Consider the following 19427-nt stretch of genomic DNA (forward strand, 5'->3'; position numbering starts at 1 on the left):
TATGACCCACCTAGATAGCTTATTGAAAAGCAGAGACATTACTTTGCCAACAAAGGCCCATCTAGTCAAGGCTATAGATTTTCCAGTGGTCGTGTATGGATGTGAGAGTTGGACTGTGAAGACAGCTGAGCACCGAAGAACTGATGCTTTTGAACTGTGGTGTTGGAGAAGACTCGAGAGTCCCTTGGACTGCAAGATCGAACCAGTCCATTCTAAAGGAGATCAGCCCTGGGTGTTCATTGGAAGGAATGATGCTAAAGCTGAAACTCCAGTCCTTTGGCCACCTCATGCGAAGAGTTGACTCATTGGAAAAGACTGATGCTGGGAGGGATTGGGGGCAGGAGGAAAAGGGGACGACAGAGGATGAGATGGCTGGATGGCATCACCGACTTGATGGACAGGAGTTTAAGTGAACTCCAGGAGTGGGTGATGGACAGGGAGGCCTGGCGTGCTGTGATTCATGGGGTTACAGAGTCGGACACAACTGAGCAACTGAACTGAACTGAACTAATGCTAAGCTATCCATGGAGAGCAGGCAGCTGTTAAATGTCAAATTTGCCAGGTGGCCTTTGCAACAAAAAGTGCCCCTTAGTGAGATTGTAAGTGGTCCAGAAAACTAAGCACATGATCCATATGGCATTTTAGTTTCAAGTGCTGCAGCTGTGTGGCCAGTCAGCTGATTGGACTGAGACAGCAACACCGTAACCTAAAAATGCCTCAGTAGTGCCGAGGCACCAGCAGCTGCCCGGAAAGGTGGCCAAAGGACTGGCGCAGCCTGTCGGTAGTCAGCCTGTGCGAAAAGGCCCCAACCCCCTCAAGACACACCGACCAACCTGGCAGGAGCCACGAGCCTGTCGTGCACGAGGATGCACAGCCCGTGACAGTGCACATGCAGCCGTGTACGAGGGCAGTCTGAGGGCTGGTGTTACTGGGTCCTGTCAGAGAACTGGCCCTTTGCAGACATTACCTGAGTAGGGCTCCCCTGGTGGCTCAGCTGGTAAAGAATTCGCCCGTAATGCGGGAGACCTGGGTTTGACCCCTGGGTTGGGAAGATCCCCTGGAGAAGGGAAAGGCTACCCACTCCAGTATTCTGGAGAACTCCATGGACTGTTTATAATGCATGAGGTCGCAGAGTTGGACACGACTGAGCGACTTTCACTTCACTACCTGAGTAACTGTCCAATCAGGAACCACAACTTGTTCCCACAACATACAGCCTTGAAGAGGGGTGTTTTAATTGCTCTGAAGTCTTTCAAGTGGCAAGCCAGATTGAGTATGCCATGAGCAAAAGCCCCAGACAGCACAGGACTCTGCACGACCAGATCTGCTGAGCACGGACCACATTCTCTTTGCCTCTGCAGAGCTGGTGCTAAACACCCACAGGAGCACAGTGCATACCACTACCTTTTAACTTAGCTGAGCTACCGTGACTCAGGTCCAGGTAGTCAAGGGACTCTGAAGTGAGGGTCCCTTTGAAGCAGCAGCTATGCTTCAGATACTAGGGTGGGAAACAATTTTCCAAAAGTTTCTGAGGCCGACGCATCCCAGAGAACACTATTTTTACCTGACCAGGCAGGTCTCTTGACTGATGGATAAATTGTCTCCAGTTCCCAGAGCATCCATCAAGAAGTCAGGCCTCCTTTCAGGCAGTCAACCTCATGTTTAGGGGTATTAGTGTTAACCAGTTAACTGAGCGACTTTCACTTCCTTCCTATGTAAGCATTAGGAGAGGAAACAAATCTCTAAAACTTCTGTTAACGAAGTCCAACTATGATGCTCATTGAGTAGCTTTTTCTGTAATACAGGTCCTTCTTTGTGGTGGGGTGTAACAGCCCACCTAATTAGGGTTCAGTTAGTGATCCTCCATCGTTAAAAAGCAATTCACCTGGCAGCTTGCAGCCCAGGTTTCCAACTATTTCTTCACAATTTGAACACTTGATGGTTGTCCCTTTTATATGAAGTACTATTTTAAATAAAGGTCCATCTGTACATGCAAGAAAAAAAAATTGATTCACCTGTTACTATTGATTTGTAATTGAGATTTTATATACTGCCATCTTTGAAGCATTTTTCTTATATGTGATAGGTGTGGCACTCAAATTGTGGAGTTATAAGTCAATCACTGGAATTACAGCGGACTGCAAACTGAGGAGTACCATGCATGCTCCGCTGCATGTCCTCAGCTCTGCCGCTGTACTGCAAGATGCAGCAGCTACCACAGGAAGGCAGGAACGTGACTGGGTTCCTACAAAACGTTACTTATGGATGCTGGAATCTGAATTTCACATCATGTTCCCACATTTTCAGCCATATTAAAAACCGAAAGGCCATTCTTAGCTTGTAGGCTATTCAAAACCAGCAACTGGCCGTATCTATACCATGCGGAGTAATTAGCCAACCCTTGTCTTACAGAAATACAGCCCAACAACAAAAACACGGCGCATGGATGGTTAAGAGACAACAGCTGCCAGGTCATAAAGTCCTGTTAAAACACAAAACAGGAGAAGTGCTAACAACTACTGTAGGCAAAGCTTATACTAAAAAAATTATCCTTGTTGAAACTATAGAGCGTAGATAAACCATTCAGTTTGACTGCACTTTGTGTCAAGCAGTTTAACCAGTGCCATTTTTCCAACATTTGCTCATTTCCTACCTGTATTACTTGGGCAATTCTTGCAGTACTTCAAGCCCTCTACCAGCAAGACTGTGAATCACTAAAGATTCATATGATGTTCAGCATTTTTTAGCAATAAAGTATTTTTAAATTAATGTACGCATTTTTTTAAAGACAGTGCTATTGTACACTTAACAGATGATGTAACTTTTACATGCACTGGGAAACCAAAACATTCCTGAGACTCACTCTGTCGTATTGCTCACTTTATTGAGGTGGTCTTGAACCAAACTCACAGTATCTCCAAGGTACGCCTATGCTGCATACCTGAGACTGTTCTATCAGACTATTACCAAATATTTTATAAAATTATTTTGACTTTGAATAAACAAGAAATTATTCGGGCTTTTAGCCAAAACCAGAAAGTGACTTGCAAGGGAAAGAAAATTATCATCAGATTTGCATTAGCAATGCTTTATGCCAGAAGAAAATAGAAGTAATATAATTAAGACGCTCAAAGAGTAAGCTGAGGATTTTAGATCCAATACAAGTGCCTTTCAGGTATAAAGCAAACGATAACTGTATTAACATACAAGAACTCAGATAATGAACTTCCTGAGCAATCAACCAAAAAAGCACCTTCAACAAAAAAACTATAGAGCAGTCAGCGTAAGGATTGAAAGTGGGCACTACGAACATACCCCTGTAGCACTGAGACCATGTAAGGGCTGAGGGAAAAGCTCTGGCCATGTGTTGAAGCAGTGTTTACACAGCACTATAGATGTGGTGGGCCATGTGCTAGGAAGGTTTGAAACTTGCTGAGTTGGTGGTGGTGGTATTTTGAGGCTTATGCATGCCATGTGGGATAACGGTGGGATATTCCCTCAGCCAGTGTGCCACTGAGAACCTCCTTGCCTTTCCCAACTGTGACAAGCCATTCTTTCCTTGGCTCATGGCCCTTTCTCCATCCTTAGAGGATGGAGCAACACTGGGCGGTCCTCCCACTGTGTTACAACCACTTCTGCCTCAAACTTCTGCATTTAAGAACTCGTATAATTAGGCTCAGTCCAATAATCTAGCATACTCCCCTGGCAGTCTTTCCTGCTCTCACGTTAACGGTGCTGCTCAACTGTATACATTAAAGCAAAAGCCAGTTTCAAATCAAGAGTTAGTTTTGCTATTTCAGTCATGCCGTGACATAAAGGTCTTCAGTAACTCCTTTTTGAAGATTCAAAATGTATATCCCTGGTTACGAAACAGTTCTAGGTACAATCAAGTAGAGAAAGGCCATTTGTTAATATATACATATCACATATATGATACTAAATGGGAAACTTACAATCACCCCTTATAGTCTTTCCTTTTTATTATATGGATGTTAACCACCTTCATGGTGACCTATGGGAAGGTAACTTAAACACATTATCAGACCAAAGCATTTTTTTAAAAAACATTATTTTTGGAAGCGTTTTCACATGAACCCTTCCAAATGAGAACCATGCCAAGCCCTACTCAAGAGATGTAGGAAACTGGAGCTTCGCTGGCCGTATCTTACTGGATGATGTCCAGCATGAAGCAGCAAGCCACCACTTCTCCATTCCTGGTCCCCACCTTGAATTATCACTCTATAGACTCAACTCCTAACTTCTACCTTGGAAAGGAAGCACCTGTCACTTCAGTCCCAAATCTACAACTGTTTCCTACTAAAAACATGTGCTTCTTCAGTAAGGGAATGCCATTCATTCCTTTATTCAAATAATCCTGAACTTCAAGGCACTGGAAAGTGTAGCAGTGAGCCAGACTCCACCTTCCTCCCCCGAAAAAAGCTGTCCACATGGAATTTTCCTAGTAGCCAGAAGTTTAAATACTATAGAAAAATAGGGAAAGGACTAAAGGACCGGGTTTTTAATAGGATGAATGTATCAGCAGGATCTACTGATTAAGAGGTAAAAGCACACATTTGAGGGCCATTTAAGTGAGGAATCGGAAATGCAGTACTTGGGTGCAATTTCAAAAACAACAGAATCTTTGTTTCCAAGGCAAACCATTCGATGTCACAGTAATTCAAGTCTATATCCCAACCAATAATGCCAAAGAAGCTGAAGGTTCTATGCCTACACCACCTTCTAGAACTAACACTGAAAACCTGTCCTTTTCATCATAGGGGACTAGAATGCAAAAGTAGGAAGTCAAGAGATAACCTGGAGTAACAGGCAAGTTTGGCCTCGGAATACAAAATGAAGCAGGGTAAGGGCTAACTCTCTTGGCAGAGAGTTTTGCCAAGAGAACGCATGCATAGTCACAGCAAACATCCTCTTCCAACAACCCAAGAGATGACTCTACACATGGACATCACCAGATGGTCATTACTGAAATCAGATTGATTATATTCTTTGCAGTCGAAGATGGAGAAGCTCTATAGTCAGAGCAAGACCAGGACCTGACTGACTCAGACTATGAATTCCTTATTGCAAAATTCAGACTTAAGTTGAAGAAAGCAGGGAAAACCACTAGACCCTTCAGGTATGACCTAAATCAAATCCCTTATACAGTGCAAGTGACAAATATTTTCAAGGGATTAGATTCAACAGTCTTCCTAAGTGAACAATGCAAATAAATAGAGGAAAACAATGTAAGACTAGAGATCTCTTCAAGAAAATTAGACACCAAGGGAACATTTCATGCAAAGAGGAGCACAATAAAGGACAGAAACGGTCTGGACCTGACAGAAGCAGAAGAGATTTACAAGGTGGCAAGAGTACACAGAACTGTACAAAAAAACCTGAATGACCCAGATAACCACGATGGGGTGATCACTTACCTAGAGCCAGACATCCTGGAGTGAGAAGAAATCAAGTGGGCCTTAGGAAGCATCACAAGGAATAAAACTAGTGGAGGCAATGGAATTCCACCTGAGCTGTTTCAAATCCTGAAAGATGATGCTGTGAAAAGTGCTACACTCAATATGCCAACAAATATGAAAAACTCAGCAGTGGCCACAGGACTGGAAAAGGTCAGTTTTCATTCCAATCCCAAAGAAAGGCAATGCCAAAGACTGTTCAAACTACTACACAATTGCACACGCTAGCGAAGTAATGCTCAAAATTCTCCAAGCCAGGCTTCAACAGTATGTGAACCGTGAACTTCCAGATGTTCAAGCTGGTTTTAGAAAAGGCAGAGGAACCAGAGATCAAATTACCAACATCCATTGGATCATAGAAAAAGCAAGACTATTCCAGAAAAACATCACAATTTCTGCTTCACTGACTATGCTAAAGCCTTTGACTGTATGGATCACAACAAACTGGAATACTCTTCAAGAGACGGGAACACCAGACCACCTTACCTGTCTCCTGAGAAACCTGTAGTATGCAGGTCAAGTTAGAAACAGACATGGAACAACAGACTGGTTCCAAATTGGGAAAGGAGTACATCAAGGCTGTGTATCATCACCCTGCTTACTTAACTTCTATGCAGAGTACATCATGTGACATCGCAGGCTGGAAGCACAAGCTGGAATCAACATTCCCGGGAGTATTATCAATACCCTCAGATATGTAGATGACACCACCCTAATGGCAGAAAGCAAAGAGGAACTAAAGAGCCTCTTGATGAAAGTGAAAGAGAAGAGTGAAAATACCAGCTTAAAACTCAACATGCAAAAAACAAAGATCATGGCAACTGGTTCCATCACTTCATGACGAACAGATGGGTAGACAATTTTTCCATTGTTTCTTCATTAAAAACTTGAATCCTTGGTACTGAAAGCAGAGGCCTAACCACTGGACTGCCAGATTTCTTTTGAATGAACTGTGAATCATCAAAGATGACCAGAGGACTTCTGTCTAAAACAGGATGGAGGGACTTCCCTGGTATTTCAGTGGTTAAGAATCCTCTATGCAATGCAGGCAACCTGGGTTCGATCCTGGTTGGTAAACTAGGATCCCACATGCCATGGAGCAACTAAGTCCATGCACCTCAATTACCGAGCCTGCACGCCATAACTAAGACCTGATGCAGCCAAGTATTTTACTTAGAATATAAATTGTAAAAAGTAAAATAGGATGGGTGAAGTTGTTCAGGAATACAATTTTAGACGTTAAATGTATATTGACATTAAACTGGGAGTTGGAGGGACAAACCTGGAGTTCAAAAAAGGTCCAGACTAGAAGTAAAATTCTGAGTCAGTTTATTTAAAACCAAGAAATTGAGTAAGACTATTTTTAGAAAGAATATTGGTAAACATAAAAGGACTAGGGCTCAACACTGAGGCCTGAAACAAACTAGCAAATAGTAGCTAGCAACACTATTTGGAAAACTGAGGTCCAATTCCAGAATATAGTTAAGACACATAGAAGAAAATCAGCTGTCAATTATCACTGTTACAGAAGTAAAATGAAAGCTAAGGATGAACCGCTGGCTTAGCAATGACATGTTAATTCTAACAGCAACAGCTTCCTTAAAAGTGGGGTGTAAAAAAAAGTGTGAAAGAGAAAAAAGCCCAACTGCGATAGATTCAAGCAAGAAAAATAAAATTACGTGCAAGAAATATGGCTACTCTTGCAAGCTTTGCCATAAGCTTGAATAGGGGTGTATGTGGAAGGGCAGAGGACTTGCTTCTTCGCTGAGACTGGCAGAGGAATAACGAAAAAGGTGAGAACTGATGGAGCCAAGAACAAGGTAGAATCTGATGCTTCTGACTCCGCGACTCCACAGACTGCAGCACGCCAAGCATCTCTATCCTTCACTATCTTTAAGAGTTTGCAGATTCATGTCCATTGAGTCAGTGATGGTGTCTATCTCATCCGCTGCCACCCCCTTTCTCCTTTTTGCCCTGTCTTTCCCAGCATGAGGCAGGGTAGAAGTAACAGCAAATTCTGAGGTTCTTACTCCCAAGGCCATCAGCTGAACTGAGAACGAAAAATTAGAGACTTGAGCGGAGAAGGTATACAACAGAAAGGGTGAGTGACTAGTAAACACTGGATAGCAGACAAATGCCCCCTTAATAGAGACCAAGAGCCAGTTTCTCTACTTATCTAGTCAACTTCAGCTTGACCATTAAGGTTTTCAAGGGGGATTTACCTCTAGAGAACACAAGACAGCATTTATATTTTTAAAAGACAAACCCACTATACAAGACGGCAATAAGCTCTCCTCTTCCCACTGCACGGTTTAGGACAGTGGTTCATGAAGTATGGCTCCTGTCACCAGCGTCTCCTGAAAAGTTGCCAACTGCCAACTTGCAGACTTCATCCTGGATCTACATCATCAGAACTTCTTGGGGCAGGCCCTGCACGCCTTTCAGAGATCTGAGAACCACCTGGGCTTCCCTGGTGGCTCAGATGGTAAGGACTCTGCCTCCAGTTCAGGAGACCTGGGCTCAGTCCCCGGGTTGGGGTTACCCCTAAAGGCTGTGGCAACCTACTCCAGTATTCTTGCCAAAGAGTCAGATACAAATGAGTGACTTTTGCTTTCAAAACTTCAACCATGTAAAGAAAGGGTTTCCTTTTCTTCACCATCTATAATACTTCCAGACCATTCCTGCTTAAAATAGGTCTTACCCTTTCTTGGCTACTTAGTAACTAAATAAAATATACACAAAAGGTAAGAAAACCTCACCACAAATCAGAACATCTTAAATAAGCTGTCAGGTTATTTAAAAAGAATGATCAGGAAAAAAATACCACAAATAAGATCTTTTATTTGTCACCATTAAGAGTCTGCATTTTAAACCGATTCTTGGACTGGTGGCTCGTATCCATCAGCTCGTTCAACTTTAGCACCTGTCTCATCCCCAGTAGCTTTTCCAGAACTACTACCTTCACCATGTAGCTCCATGAGTTTTCCCACTAAAGAGAAGGGAAAAATTGTTAGTTACAGTCTACCGTATCTTGAAACATGTTATCAGTACTCTATAATACTATACAAGGAAGACAGGAGAAAACAAAGCAACACCTGACCTTAAAAAAAACAACACTTTTCTACACAATTTTCTCAACACAAAAAAAACACAACCTTTTCTACACAAACTACTTTTCTACACAATTTTCTTTCAGAAATCCTGTGACTTCACTTACATTCAAATTTGGGCTTCTTCAGCATTTTTACTTTTCTAACGAAGACATCATGGAGTGGATAAATAGATTGGCAAGCCTTTTCTATGTCTTTTCCAATGCTATCTGGAATCCTGCAAACCAGAAATGGTAAGTTAGAATAAACCTACACTTCATTTAATCCACAATTATCCTCGTTCTGTTATTGCCCCTTCATAAGCGGTTAAATAATTTGAACTATACAGCTACTTAATAGCAAAATCAGCCCTTCTGAATCCAAGCATTATACACCTTTTCCAAACACAGGTCTAAGCAACTGCATGGGAACATCAGAAAAATGTTAAGTTTTATCATCGGACATCATATGGGACCGAAACATCTGTCATCATTTATTCCCATACTTAATTACAAAAGGTTTGTATTTTCTAAGGCAAAGATGAGTCCTGAGCTTCAAGTCTCACTAAATGCCCAAATGTGAAACCATCAAGTAACATTTACTGAACACTTAACACGTTTTCAAGATGCAGCTAGACAGTTTCGGATAATTTGAACACAGTTCTGACCACACCTTGTCTCACGCGCTTTTCCTTATCTGAGGGTTGTATCGTAAGGAAAGCACTTACAGTTTATTGACCACCTCTTTCAGGTCGTTGGTCTGCACCTCTCGGGTCATGATCTCCATCATCTTCTTGCGGATCTGGCGCACCTGCTGGTGCTGGGCGTAAGAGGTCTTCCGAATCTGATTGTTGCGCTTTTTAGTAAAGCCCACACAGAACAGACGAAGCAAGTAACCATCGGTGGTCTTGACGTCTACGTGAGCTTCAATCATGGTCTAGTGAAAAAAATGACAGTCAGTTACACCAGTCTGAAAGTTATCAATTTTTATCCCTCAAATTCCAATTTTAAAAAAGTGGAAGGTCAAGTATTCATTACACAATATCAAGTATAATATAAATGGGCTATTTAATTTATAGAGTTAATGTCCTTGAAGTGAGCTTACCAACAGTTATCTTGAATTCTTACTATCCTACAAATCTAATTTAAACAATGAGTCCTCTCGGCTGTCTTCCCCATCTCCTCCAGGTAGGTTCTTTAGCCTCATTATCACTATCTGCAAAGAACCCCCTCTTTTACATACACATGCTAGCCTTTAACAATCTGCTCCTCCCCCAATCAATTTCTTAACTCTGCAAGTAAACAAAAAATGGGTTCTAGGAGACTCTACAATACTGACATCTAATGTAATAACACCAAACATATATTTTAAAATGTCATTTATGTTCCAAACCAAAGCCACAATAAGGATTAACTATTCCATTTCACGGCTAAAACATAATTTAAAAAATCCATAGTCTTAACACTACCTAAATTCAGGAAGATTTGCCCTCTTTGCTTTTTCTAAATTTTATGCTTTACTTTCAAAAAACCAATATAATGCAATCATAGTGAAAAACCTTACAGAAATACTTACAGAAATACTATTAAAACCTCAGGGGAATGTCAGAAATGTAACGGTATAATCATTATGTCATTTGGGACCGAAACATTTTGTCATCATTCATTCCCACACGTAGAACATTCCCAAATGGTATCTGAACCAATGTCATTATTTCCTGTACTTAAAACTAACTTGTAGCAAATGCTTTTTGTTAACAAGTTCTGTACAAAGCATGTTTACATGGATATTTTATCCTGATTCCATGAGCTAATGTTCTTACCTACATTTTACAGATTTAAAAAAAAAACAAGGCTTAGCAAGCTGTAAGTTACTTTTTATAGCAATAAAGGTCCGTCTAGTCAAAGCTATGGTTTTTCCAGTAGTCATGTATGGATGTGAGAGCTGGACCACAAAGAAGGATGAACACCAAAGAATTGATGCTTTTAAACTATGGTGTTGGGGAAAACTCTTGAGAGTCCTCTGGACTGCAAGGAGATCCAACCAGTCCATCCTAAAGGTAATCAATCCTGAATATTCATTTGGAAGGACTGACGTTGAAGCTGAAACTCCAATACTTTGGCCACCTGATGTGAAGAACTGACTTATTGGAAAAAAAGGGGACAGCAGACGATAAGATGGTTGGATGGCATCATTGACTCAATGGACATGAGTTTGAGCAAGCTCCAGGAGTTGGTGATGGGACAGGAAGTCTGGCATGCTGCAGTCCGCGGGGTCAAAGAGTTGGACAGAGTTGGACAGGACCGAGCAACTGGAATGGACTGAACTAAACTAAAAAGTTACTTTTCAGAGACTGTAACTGGGAAAAGGAAACAAAATTCCAATCTCACTCCAGAGGCTCTGCCTCTCCTACTGAACTGTACAATAGATAAAACTAACCCAATAGCCCCTTTTCATGATAAAATTCACAAGATTTTGAAGTTCAAAGGTGTTCTGAGGACAGGCAAAGCCTAAACTGCAAACCTGTACTAATTCATGCAAACCTGTGCTAATTCATGCAGCAAAAAAAACTTTGACGATAATCCAATATTAAATCCTGAACTCAGTTTAAGGGCTTCCTAGGTGGCTTACTGGTGAAGAATCCACCTACAGTGCAGGAAGCACAGGTTGCATCTCTGGTTGGGAGGATCCCCTGGAGAAACGGCTACCCATTTCAATATTCTCGCTTGGGAAATCCCATGGACAGGAGCTTTTCCAGCTATAGTCCATGGGGTCACAAAAAGAGTTTGGGGACAACTGAGTAACTAACCACCACCACCACTGCTGTTGCTCAAGTTCAAAAGTCCACACTCAACAGCAAGAAAATATCACAGACTTGAAAAGAAATATAAACAAAGAAATCTAAACCTCAAATGCACACACTCCCTCCTGACATTAAATCATGATCTTCGGCCGTGCACACTACAGCACCATGCATGTTCTTCTCACCTGCCATTTTTTGACCATGGAGCACATTTTGTCACGGGTAAGATCCATACCATGAAAGTTAGTCAGGCAGTTTTTGCCCTGAACATCCTCAGTAATTAGCTTGAATTTTCTAAATGCTACTTCATCATTCTGCAGATCAGCAAGACTCACTTCAAAAACACGACCTTTGAGGCCATCAGATGCGATTTCTACAAAACAAGAATCAATTGTTAATGTTAGGAACAACGTAAACAAAGCCAAGCCAGCTAAGTTAACGTTCAAGCATTAAGAAAATTATAAAGACCTTAACTTTTGTTAACCAAATCCATATGGTCACCAATAACTTACTGACAGTGCTTATTAGAAGCTCAAAACTAACCAGGCACGTTTTACTGGTAATTCTTAAAGTACCATCTTGCTTCCACAAGCCACCTTAGGACAGTCCCCAGTGGGGCCAAAGTCGCAATCAAAAGCTGACATTTCCTTAAATATCACACCACAGAACGGATAGTAGACCAAGATACACGCATGTCTCAAAGGAAGAAAAACACAAACGGAGAATAAGATACTCACTGGTTCCTTGAGTTCTCGTGACCAACGTTTTCCCAATATTCCTTATATTGAACATAGCTGGTGCTTTCACATCATACCAATCTTTTTTAGAAAATGGGTCAACCCTGTATTTAAAAACATGCTTAAGTTTTAAAATCACGTAATTGTTTCGAACCTTCCTCATTCTAATTACTTTAAACCGCTAACTAAATTCCTCTTAGCGAGGTGAGGGACGCACACGTAATCTAGCTCTTCTCACCAGGTCCTTGTGCAGACCTGGCACTCCAGTCAATTATGCCACGAACACAGACCCTCTCCCCACACCACCGGTCCTTCCACCATACCAACACTGCCTCCGTCAAGCAATGTGTCTTCACTTTTACTGTTTCGTGAAGACACACACTGGTGACCCGCACACTTTAGGACCTCGTGCTAGCTTACTGGAAACTTCCAGCTTCCACCCGGCCCAAGCAGCGGCGAGACGCGGGGTCCTGAGTGAACCACTGAAGTGTCTTTCACATCGCCAGATCTTAGAGAGGTATTATCCGTGGAATTTACGAAGCCCATGATCCCACAACTCCTGTCCGACTCGCGACAGAAATCTGACTCAAAAGGGGCGCGCATTAGGCCCAGAAGGCCAGGGGAAAAACAGTCAGCCCGCCTCAAAGCAGCACCGGCCTCCGCCGGGCCGCGGTTCGCAGTTTACGAACTACGCACGGCCATCGCAATCCAATTAGAATCCTCGCCATCCGGCTTACTCTGCGGCTCAGAAACCGCTCGCCGACTCCAGTAGGGGTCCCCCAAAGCGGAGGCCGCGACAGTTGCCACTTACACTTTCTTCTTGGCTCCCTTTTTGCCTCCTTTCGTAAGGCGCTTGTTCTTGCCGACCGCCATGGTGCCGCTCAGAGAGCCAAAAGGGCGGAAGTGCAATTCGCGCGAGAACTTAGGCGTGCGGGGCGGGACGCGCTGTCTACGTGACCTTCGACATTACGCTCTTCCGGCCTCAAGAATATCGCGACAACAGAGAGAGGCAAGCTTTCGACTGTGCCTGCGACAGCGCCCTCATGTGTGTGGAGGCTGTGCAGAATGCCGCGGCCGCTAGTTGAGAGGCCGAGCTCCGGAAGTGCTGGCGCTGGTAATGTGAGGTGCGGGCTCCTGGTAATGATGGTTCCCGAGGCTCTGAAGTCCGGAAGTAGGTTTCCTAGGAAGCGGACGCCCACTCAGCGTCGTTCAAACCTAAACTCACCGTATCACTTTCAAGCCTGTTTCTTCTCAAACCCCAAGCCTGTGGCATTCGGGGTTAGACAGCAGGTCCTAGGTTCTTACACTAGCTTGTCTGTACTTCCTTGTATTTGAGATGGAGGCGGTAGTGTGATCTACCTCGTAGGATTAAGATTAAATAAGTGTAACATCGAAGATACTGGTTCTGTTTTGCTTATTGTTGAAAGCTGCTGGTTGGTTAGTGGAATACGTTCGCCTTGTGAGCATCTGTAGTTTTCTATGAATTTCTTATACTTTGATAAAAAGGTGTTTGGGGGGCCATGGGTTATTTTTGAGGGGGGAGGGGAGTTGTTTCTGTTTCAGTGGAGTGAGTTCTCATTGTTTTCCTGAGGGACTATGGTTGCAGTGTTTCCAGATCCCTTGATTTTTCGGGAAAAGTTTATTTCAGTTGCAGGGGATAAGGAAATTCCTCCTGGCTAGATGTGGTCTGCTAGCTTCCAATGTGTAATGAGTCCCTGAAAAGCTGGCCCATGTAGGCTTGGTACTCCGCCAGTGGTATGTTGAGTTCCCCTCTGGCAAAAATCTCTGCTACCAAGCGAGAAACCTGGCTGGAGTCACATGACTCCCACAAGCCTTCAAGTCCTTTAATCTCTTTCAGTCCTTCTAGCCGACAACCCTTACCTCCTGTGACCCTTACTTTCTAAAACAGTCTTCCTAAATCTCCAAGCCTAGCCTGCTTAGTTCACAGCAGGAGGATATACCTAACACTACTGAACTGTACACGCAAATATGGTTAAAATGATAACTTTTATATTGTGTTTTTATCACAATTATTTCTTTTAAAGTCCTTGTGGGTGTGTTAAGTCGATTCAGTCGTGTCTGACTCTTTGGGACCCTGTAGATTGTAGCCCACAAGGCTCCTCTGTCTATGGGATTCTTCAGGCAAGAGTAATGAAATGGGTTTCTATGCCCTCCTCCAGGGGCTTTTCCCGACCCAGGGATCAAACCCACAACTCTTAAGTCTCCTGCATTGGCAAGCGGGTTCTTTACTGTTAGCGTCGAAAAAATCCTTAGCTGAACCTACGAAACCTCTTTTATCTTGACTTACCTCTGTTTTCATTCTCACCCTATCTTAGTCGTTAGTGGATACCCCAGCTCTGGACATCTAGAACTATTTAAAATTCCTTGCGGTAAGATTTCGCTTGCCTCCATTCCTTTTCCCTCATCAAATACCTGTGCATTTTCAAGGCGTGTGGACATGCTCAGTCACGAAATCATGTCCAACTCTTTGTGACTCCAGGCACTGTAGCCTGCCAGGATGCTCTAGGGCAAGAATACTGGAGTGCGTTGCCATTTCCTTCCCCAGGGGATCTTTTCCAACCCAGGGACCCGCTTCTCCTTCATGGCAGGTAGATTCTTTACCCCTGAGCCACCAGGGAACCCTCATTTTCGAGCAGCTCAGGTTCATTTCTTCTTTCACTAAGAGATTAATTCCCCAGACAACAAGCCTTCCCTCATATCTGTTCCCAGAAGAACTCACACTACTTGTTAGTAACTACTGGTGAACGTGTCTGTTTCTTACTGTAAGCAGGAGGGCACGCAGTGCAATCGTCTTCTTATTTGTGGCCATTTTTTAGCACATAGTGGGCCCTCATAATATTTGTTGGATGAATAAATAAGAGTAGACAACATTGGTGATGGTCCCAGTCTTTTGAACTTTGAGGATCAATCTAGATTTTCAAAATAATTTGGGGAATCAACAACAATTTAAAATTTTCACCAATCTGTGAAACAAAACCAAAAACAACTGCCATTTTCTATCAGCCTCATTTCACTTAAAAATTATATTTTGACCCCCAAATAAAAAGAAAACCCTCTAAAAATTCATAAAGAACCCATACTCTAAATTAGCTTTATGAAAAAGTCTACAGACCTTATTTTTCTTGTCTCATCACAGATTCAAGACTACTAGTGATCAGTGGAAATCAATGAGTCCTTCCAAATATGGTACTGAGTGTAATAAACCATTAATTCTATATTTGACAGTTGCCTTGACTAAGTTTACTTCATAGGTGACACTTCGCTGGTTTAAAAATTTCCCAATGGAAAATTTTATCAACCCCCAAGTCAGAATAAAAATTGAACTTGCTTTCTTCCTAGACTGATTCCTCTTTCTGCCCAAGAGTGCAAGAGTCCCAGGGGAGTCATTAATGAAGTCAGCTACGTCTAGTTTATTCTGGAGACACCAGCACCTAAGGGATTTGTCAGAGGTACAAATTTCAGTCCTCAACTTTGCCTTGTAATGAAAGCTTTTTAAAAATTGTATTTCTCTAGCACTGTTGTCTTGTATGGTGCAATCATCAGTTTTAATTAAAATATATCCATTAAAAGATAGCATGAGAGGTGTGAATCAGTTTATTGGGTCTCAACGGGTCTAGGAATTTCAAAATTGAGATGGAATACAATGGAACAGAAATTGTCAGTATAGCAAACCTAGTAAAGTCTCAACCAGTACAGGTATAAGAATGGGGCCATAAAGAAGGCTGAGCACTGAAGAATTGATATTTTTGAATTCTGGTGCCGGAGAAGACTCTTGAGAGTCCTTTCGACTGCAAGGAGTTCAAATCAGTCAATCCTAAAGGAAATAAATCCTGAATTTTCATTGTAAGGACTGGTGCTAAAGCTCCAATACTTTGGCTACCTGAAGTCAAGAGCTGACTCATTGGAAAAGACCCTGATGCTGGGAAAGACTGAGGTCAGAAGGAGAAGAAGGCAAGAGAAGACGAGATGGTTGGATGGCGTCACCAACTCAATAGATATGAGTGTGAGCAAACTGGGAGATAGTGAAGGACAGGGAAGACTTGTGTGCTGGAGTCCATGAGTTTGCAAAGAGTTGGACACGACTTAGCGGCTGAACAGCAACACTAAGGTGTCAATATTGCTTTTTTCTCTTTCCATCTTTGACTAATCTGTTAAATCCATCCAGTGATTTTGTTTGAAGTTTGATTGCTATGTTTTTTATTTCTGAAATAAAAAGTGCTTTTTTTCAGTTTATGTCACTTATTTATTTTAAAGATTTCTTTCTTTTTTTTGTTTTTTGGCTGTGGTGAGACTTTGTTGCTGCCCCGGACTTTCCCTAGTTGTGGTTCGTGGGCCCTCTTCTTCCTTGCGGTGTGCAGGCTTCTCTTGAGGTGGCTTCTCGTTGCAGAGCACAGACCCTAGGCACATGGGCTTGGCGGTTGTGCACAGGATAAGTTGCTCTGCGGCATGTGGGATCTTCCCATGCCAGAGATCAAACTGGTGTCCCCTGCATTGCAAGGCGGATTTTTAACCTCTGGAGCACTAGAGAAGCCCTATGTCACGTCTTTAAACTTTATTTTCTATTGAATTTACATTGCTTTATAACATTATGCTTCATGTGTTCAATTTATATCCCTTTGTTGTTCCTTATTCTTTCAGAAATCTTCAATGTCAGATTTAAACCCAGTGAGCATAATTGTGATTGGCATCTGAAGGGGTGTTGGGAGTCTTGTAAGACTGAGCCGTTAACCCTTCCAATTGTGAATCAAGTTATATTTAGGATACCCAGCTGGTGGCCAAGAGTTTTTTGTTGGTGTGGGAATGTCTCCCCTGACCATGTTCGAATGGGTTCCAGAATTGTAACATCGTTTTCTCCCAATCTGTAAACACCCCTATCTCATTTCCTTTTCTTTTTAGCTGCAGCTCATGGTTGTTTCATGTGAACAACATACTTTTTCACCAAAACTCTGTACTTCCTTGAAGCCCTAGCCCTCTCTGACCCTGCCCAGAAAACCCTAAACCTACTTCAGTGTGCAATTTACCCTTCATGGTAGTATTTGCCCCTATTTTTTCACTCCTGCCTCTATCTATGACTATGTGTTGTCCCCTCTCACCCTGACTCTGGGCTTGATAGTGTGACTTGCTTTCATCAAGGGACATTAGCAAGTTGGGCAGTGACTTAAAAGATGCTGGCACACGTGGACTCGCTCTCTCTGCTCTTCAGAACACTGAGCTCACTTCCTGAAGAAGCCTGATCTAGCCTGCTGGAGAGGAGCCGTGATTTGAAGGGGAAATAACAAGGCCCAGCTGAGGTCTTTCCAGAACAATCTGGCTACTGACCATTAGGTGTTTTTTAAAAAGGCCATCCTAGACCATGTAGTCCAAATGAGCTCGCCCAGAACAGAAGACCCACCCAGCTGACGCGTAGAATCGTGAGAAATAATAAATGTTTGTTGTTTTAAGTGTTGGAAGAGTTTGGGTTGCAGCAGAAAGTACCGTGCATTTTTCCACACCCTTACAATGACCCCTACCCTCATGGAGTGGTTAGAGAAAACTGCACATTTCAGACTGGAACTGTTAGAAATCAATGATCTCAGTTGAGTCTTGGGCCCCTGACAACCCTTTTCCCTGTCAACAACCCTTCCCCTTCCTCTCAAAGTGTGACTATTCCAGTCGCTGACAATGCTGTTCCCATCCCCAACTCAGCCTATCCCCTGTCATATTTAGAAAATGACCTTGTTGCCTACTTCAGATAAGGCGGGGCTTGCAGGCCACAGTAAGGACCTGATGTTTTCCTGTGTGGGATGAGAAACCATCGGAGGCCTTTGAGGAGCAGAGTGACACTGGCTGCTGCGTGGAGAGCGCTGTGTGGTGAGCAGGAGACGTTCAAGGAGACGGCAGGAGCTCCACGCAGGGGGACAGAGGCGGCAGTGCGCAGGGTGGAGAGCTATGGTGGCAGGACCCCATTCAAGGAGACTAAAATGCAGACGGCATCCTCTGGGCTTCAAGTGAGTGCAGTTGCCCTGGGTAGAAGGATGAAGTGAAAATTCTGGTTATGTTTTGAAATGAGAGCCTAAAGAATATGCTGATTAATTGACGTGGGAAGAAAAAGAGGAAATCAGAGATAATCACATTTCACTGTAATGATTTTTTTCTTAATTGGTGCTTTCCTACCACTCCAGAATTCTTGCCTGGAGAATTCCATGAAGTGAGAAGCCTGGCAAGCCATGTTACTTTCACTACCTCATTCCCTCCTGGGAAGAAGGCAGAGACTGTCCTAAATATCTCTCTTTGTATATTAGTCTTAAATGAATGGATGAATGACTCAATGATGAATCCTGATTAATATTTTTACTTGATATCAGACTACACATTTTCTTTTGAAACTTAGCTTTTCTCTTTCTTTTCTGTTTACAAAGTGAAAATGGAGTAATGAGTTCTCATTGTAGAGGTGTTCCAAATGGAATTATGAAAATGCACTCTGTTTTCTCCCGGAGCACAGTGATCAGAACAGTACAGGTCAACAAACTATGATCAGTTGGCAAAGAGAATGAAATCAATCCTGTCACGGAACACATTGTTCAGGTGAGGGTGTTTTTCCACGGTAGAGCTCTCTCTTGAGGAAGTAGTATGCTAATTTGCATTCTGGCTTAAGCTCCTTATCTTGTTGCCAACTGCCACCTTTCATTGCCCTGTGACAAAAGATCAGCTGAATTCTCCAAGTGCTGCAGAATATTTTATTGGTCATGTCAAACACAGTAAGGCCTGGAAAATTTCTTAAGGTAACCAGATGCTCTTCAGAGTTATATAGAGGAGATAATGTATTTGAAAACAAGAAAAGACAGTTTTAAAAGTTTAAAGGCCTCAGGGTATAACTGAAACAACATGGATTTGAAGCCAGACCTGGTTTCAAGCCATCGCTTTGCCACGTGGCCCGGGACTTTGTATTAGAGTCTATTTTCTCACTGATTGAGTGGGAACAATACCTGAATCCTGTGGTTACTGAAAATTTAAATGACACAGTGTACATTGGAAGCCTAGCACAGGCACATAGTAGACACTCAGTAACTGCTAACTCTCCTTTTCTCTTTCTCTCGCTCCAAAATGAATGGCAGAGGTGCTGTCTTTTTCTCAGCTGCGCGCTCACCGAGCCCCTCCCTGCCCTTAACCTTATTTAAAGGTCAAGTGTTGCTCTCCTTGGAGTGCGCTCAGCCAGGTGGTTTCTTGGGAACAGATGGGAAGAAGGAGCTTGTCCAAGGAGGGAAGCAAGAGAATTAGGAAGGGAAGCTGACCTCACGTCTGCACATGGTGGTGCGGCGGCGTG

At 42.8% G+C, this 19427-nt stretch overlaps 1 protein-coding gene and 2 non-coding genes across 3 annotated transcripts; all 3 read right to left on the reverse strand.

Moving 5' to 3' along the window:
* Window positions 1-8295: 8295 nt before the first annotated feature.
* RPS3A (ribosomal protein S3A) lies at window positions 8296-13002 on the reverse strand. The gene is made up of 6 exons (XM_004017202.5): window positions 12915-13002; window positions 12104-12207; window positions 11552-11739; window positions 9291-9499; window positions 8692-8801; window positions 8296-8463 (listed from the first exon to the last, which is right to left on the reverse strand). The coding sequence occupies exons 1-6, from the start codon at window positions 12974-12976 to the stop codon at window positions 8342-8344; spliced, it is 795 nt and encodes a 264-aa protein (XP_004017251.2). The 5' UTR covers window positions 12977-13002; the 3' UTR covers window positions 8296-8341.
* On the reverse strand, window positions 8993-9061 carry LOC114108879 (small nucleolar RNA SNORD73). The gene has a single exon (XR_003585614.1). It is a non-coding gene; the product is annotated as a small nucleolar RNA SNORD73 (small nucleolar RNA).
* On the reverse strand, window positions 10164-10230 carry LOC114108878 (small nucleolar RNA SNORD73). The gene has a single exon (XR_003585613.1). It is a non-coding gene; the product is annotated as a small nucleolar RNA SNORD73 (small nucleolar RNA).
* Window positions 13003-19427: the final 6425 nt, after the last annotated feature.

The sequence above is a fragment of the Ovis aries genome, chromosome 17 (assembly GCF_016772045.2).
Source record: "Ovis aries strain OAR_USU_Benz2616 breed Rambouillet chromosome 17, ARS-UI_Ramb_v3.0, whole genome shotgun sequence".
Classification (NCBI taxonomy): Eukaryota; Metazoa; Chordata; class Mammalia; order Artiodactyla; family Bovidae; genus Ovis; species Ovis aries.

Coding starts and splice junctions, on each gene's coding strand:
- RPS3A (XM_004017202.5), bottom strand. CDS start 12,976: ATGGCGGTCGGCAAGAACAAGCGCCTTACGAAAGGAGGCAAAAAGGGA. Junction 12,208..12,914: donor AAGGGAGCCAAGAAGAAAGT/GTAAGTGGCAAC, acceptor TTTTAAATACAG/GGTTGACCCATTTTCTAAAA. Junction 8,802..9,290: donor AAAGAGGTGGTCAATAAACT/GTAAGTGCTTTC, acceptor TCTGGTTTGCAG/GATTCCAGATAGCATTGGAA.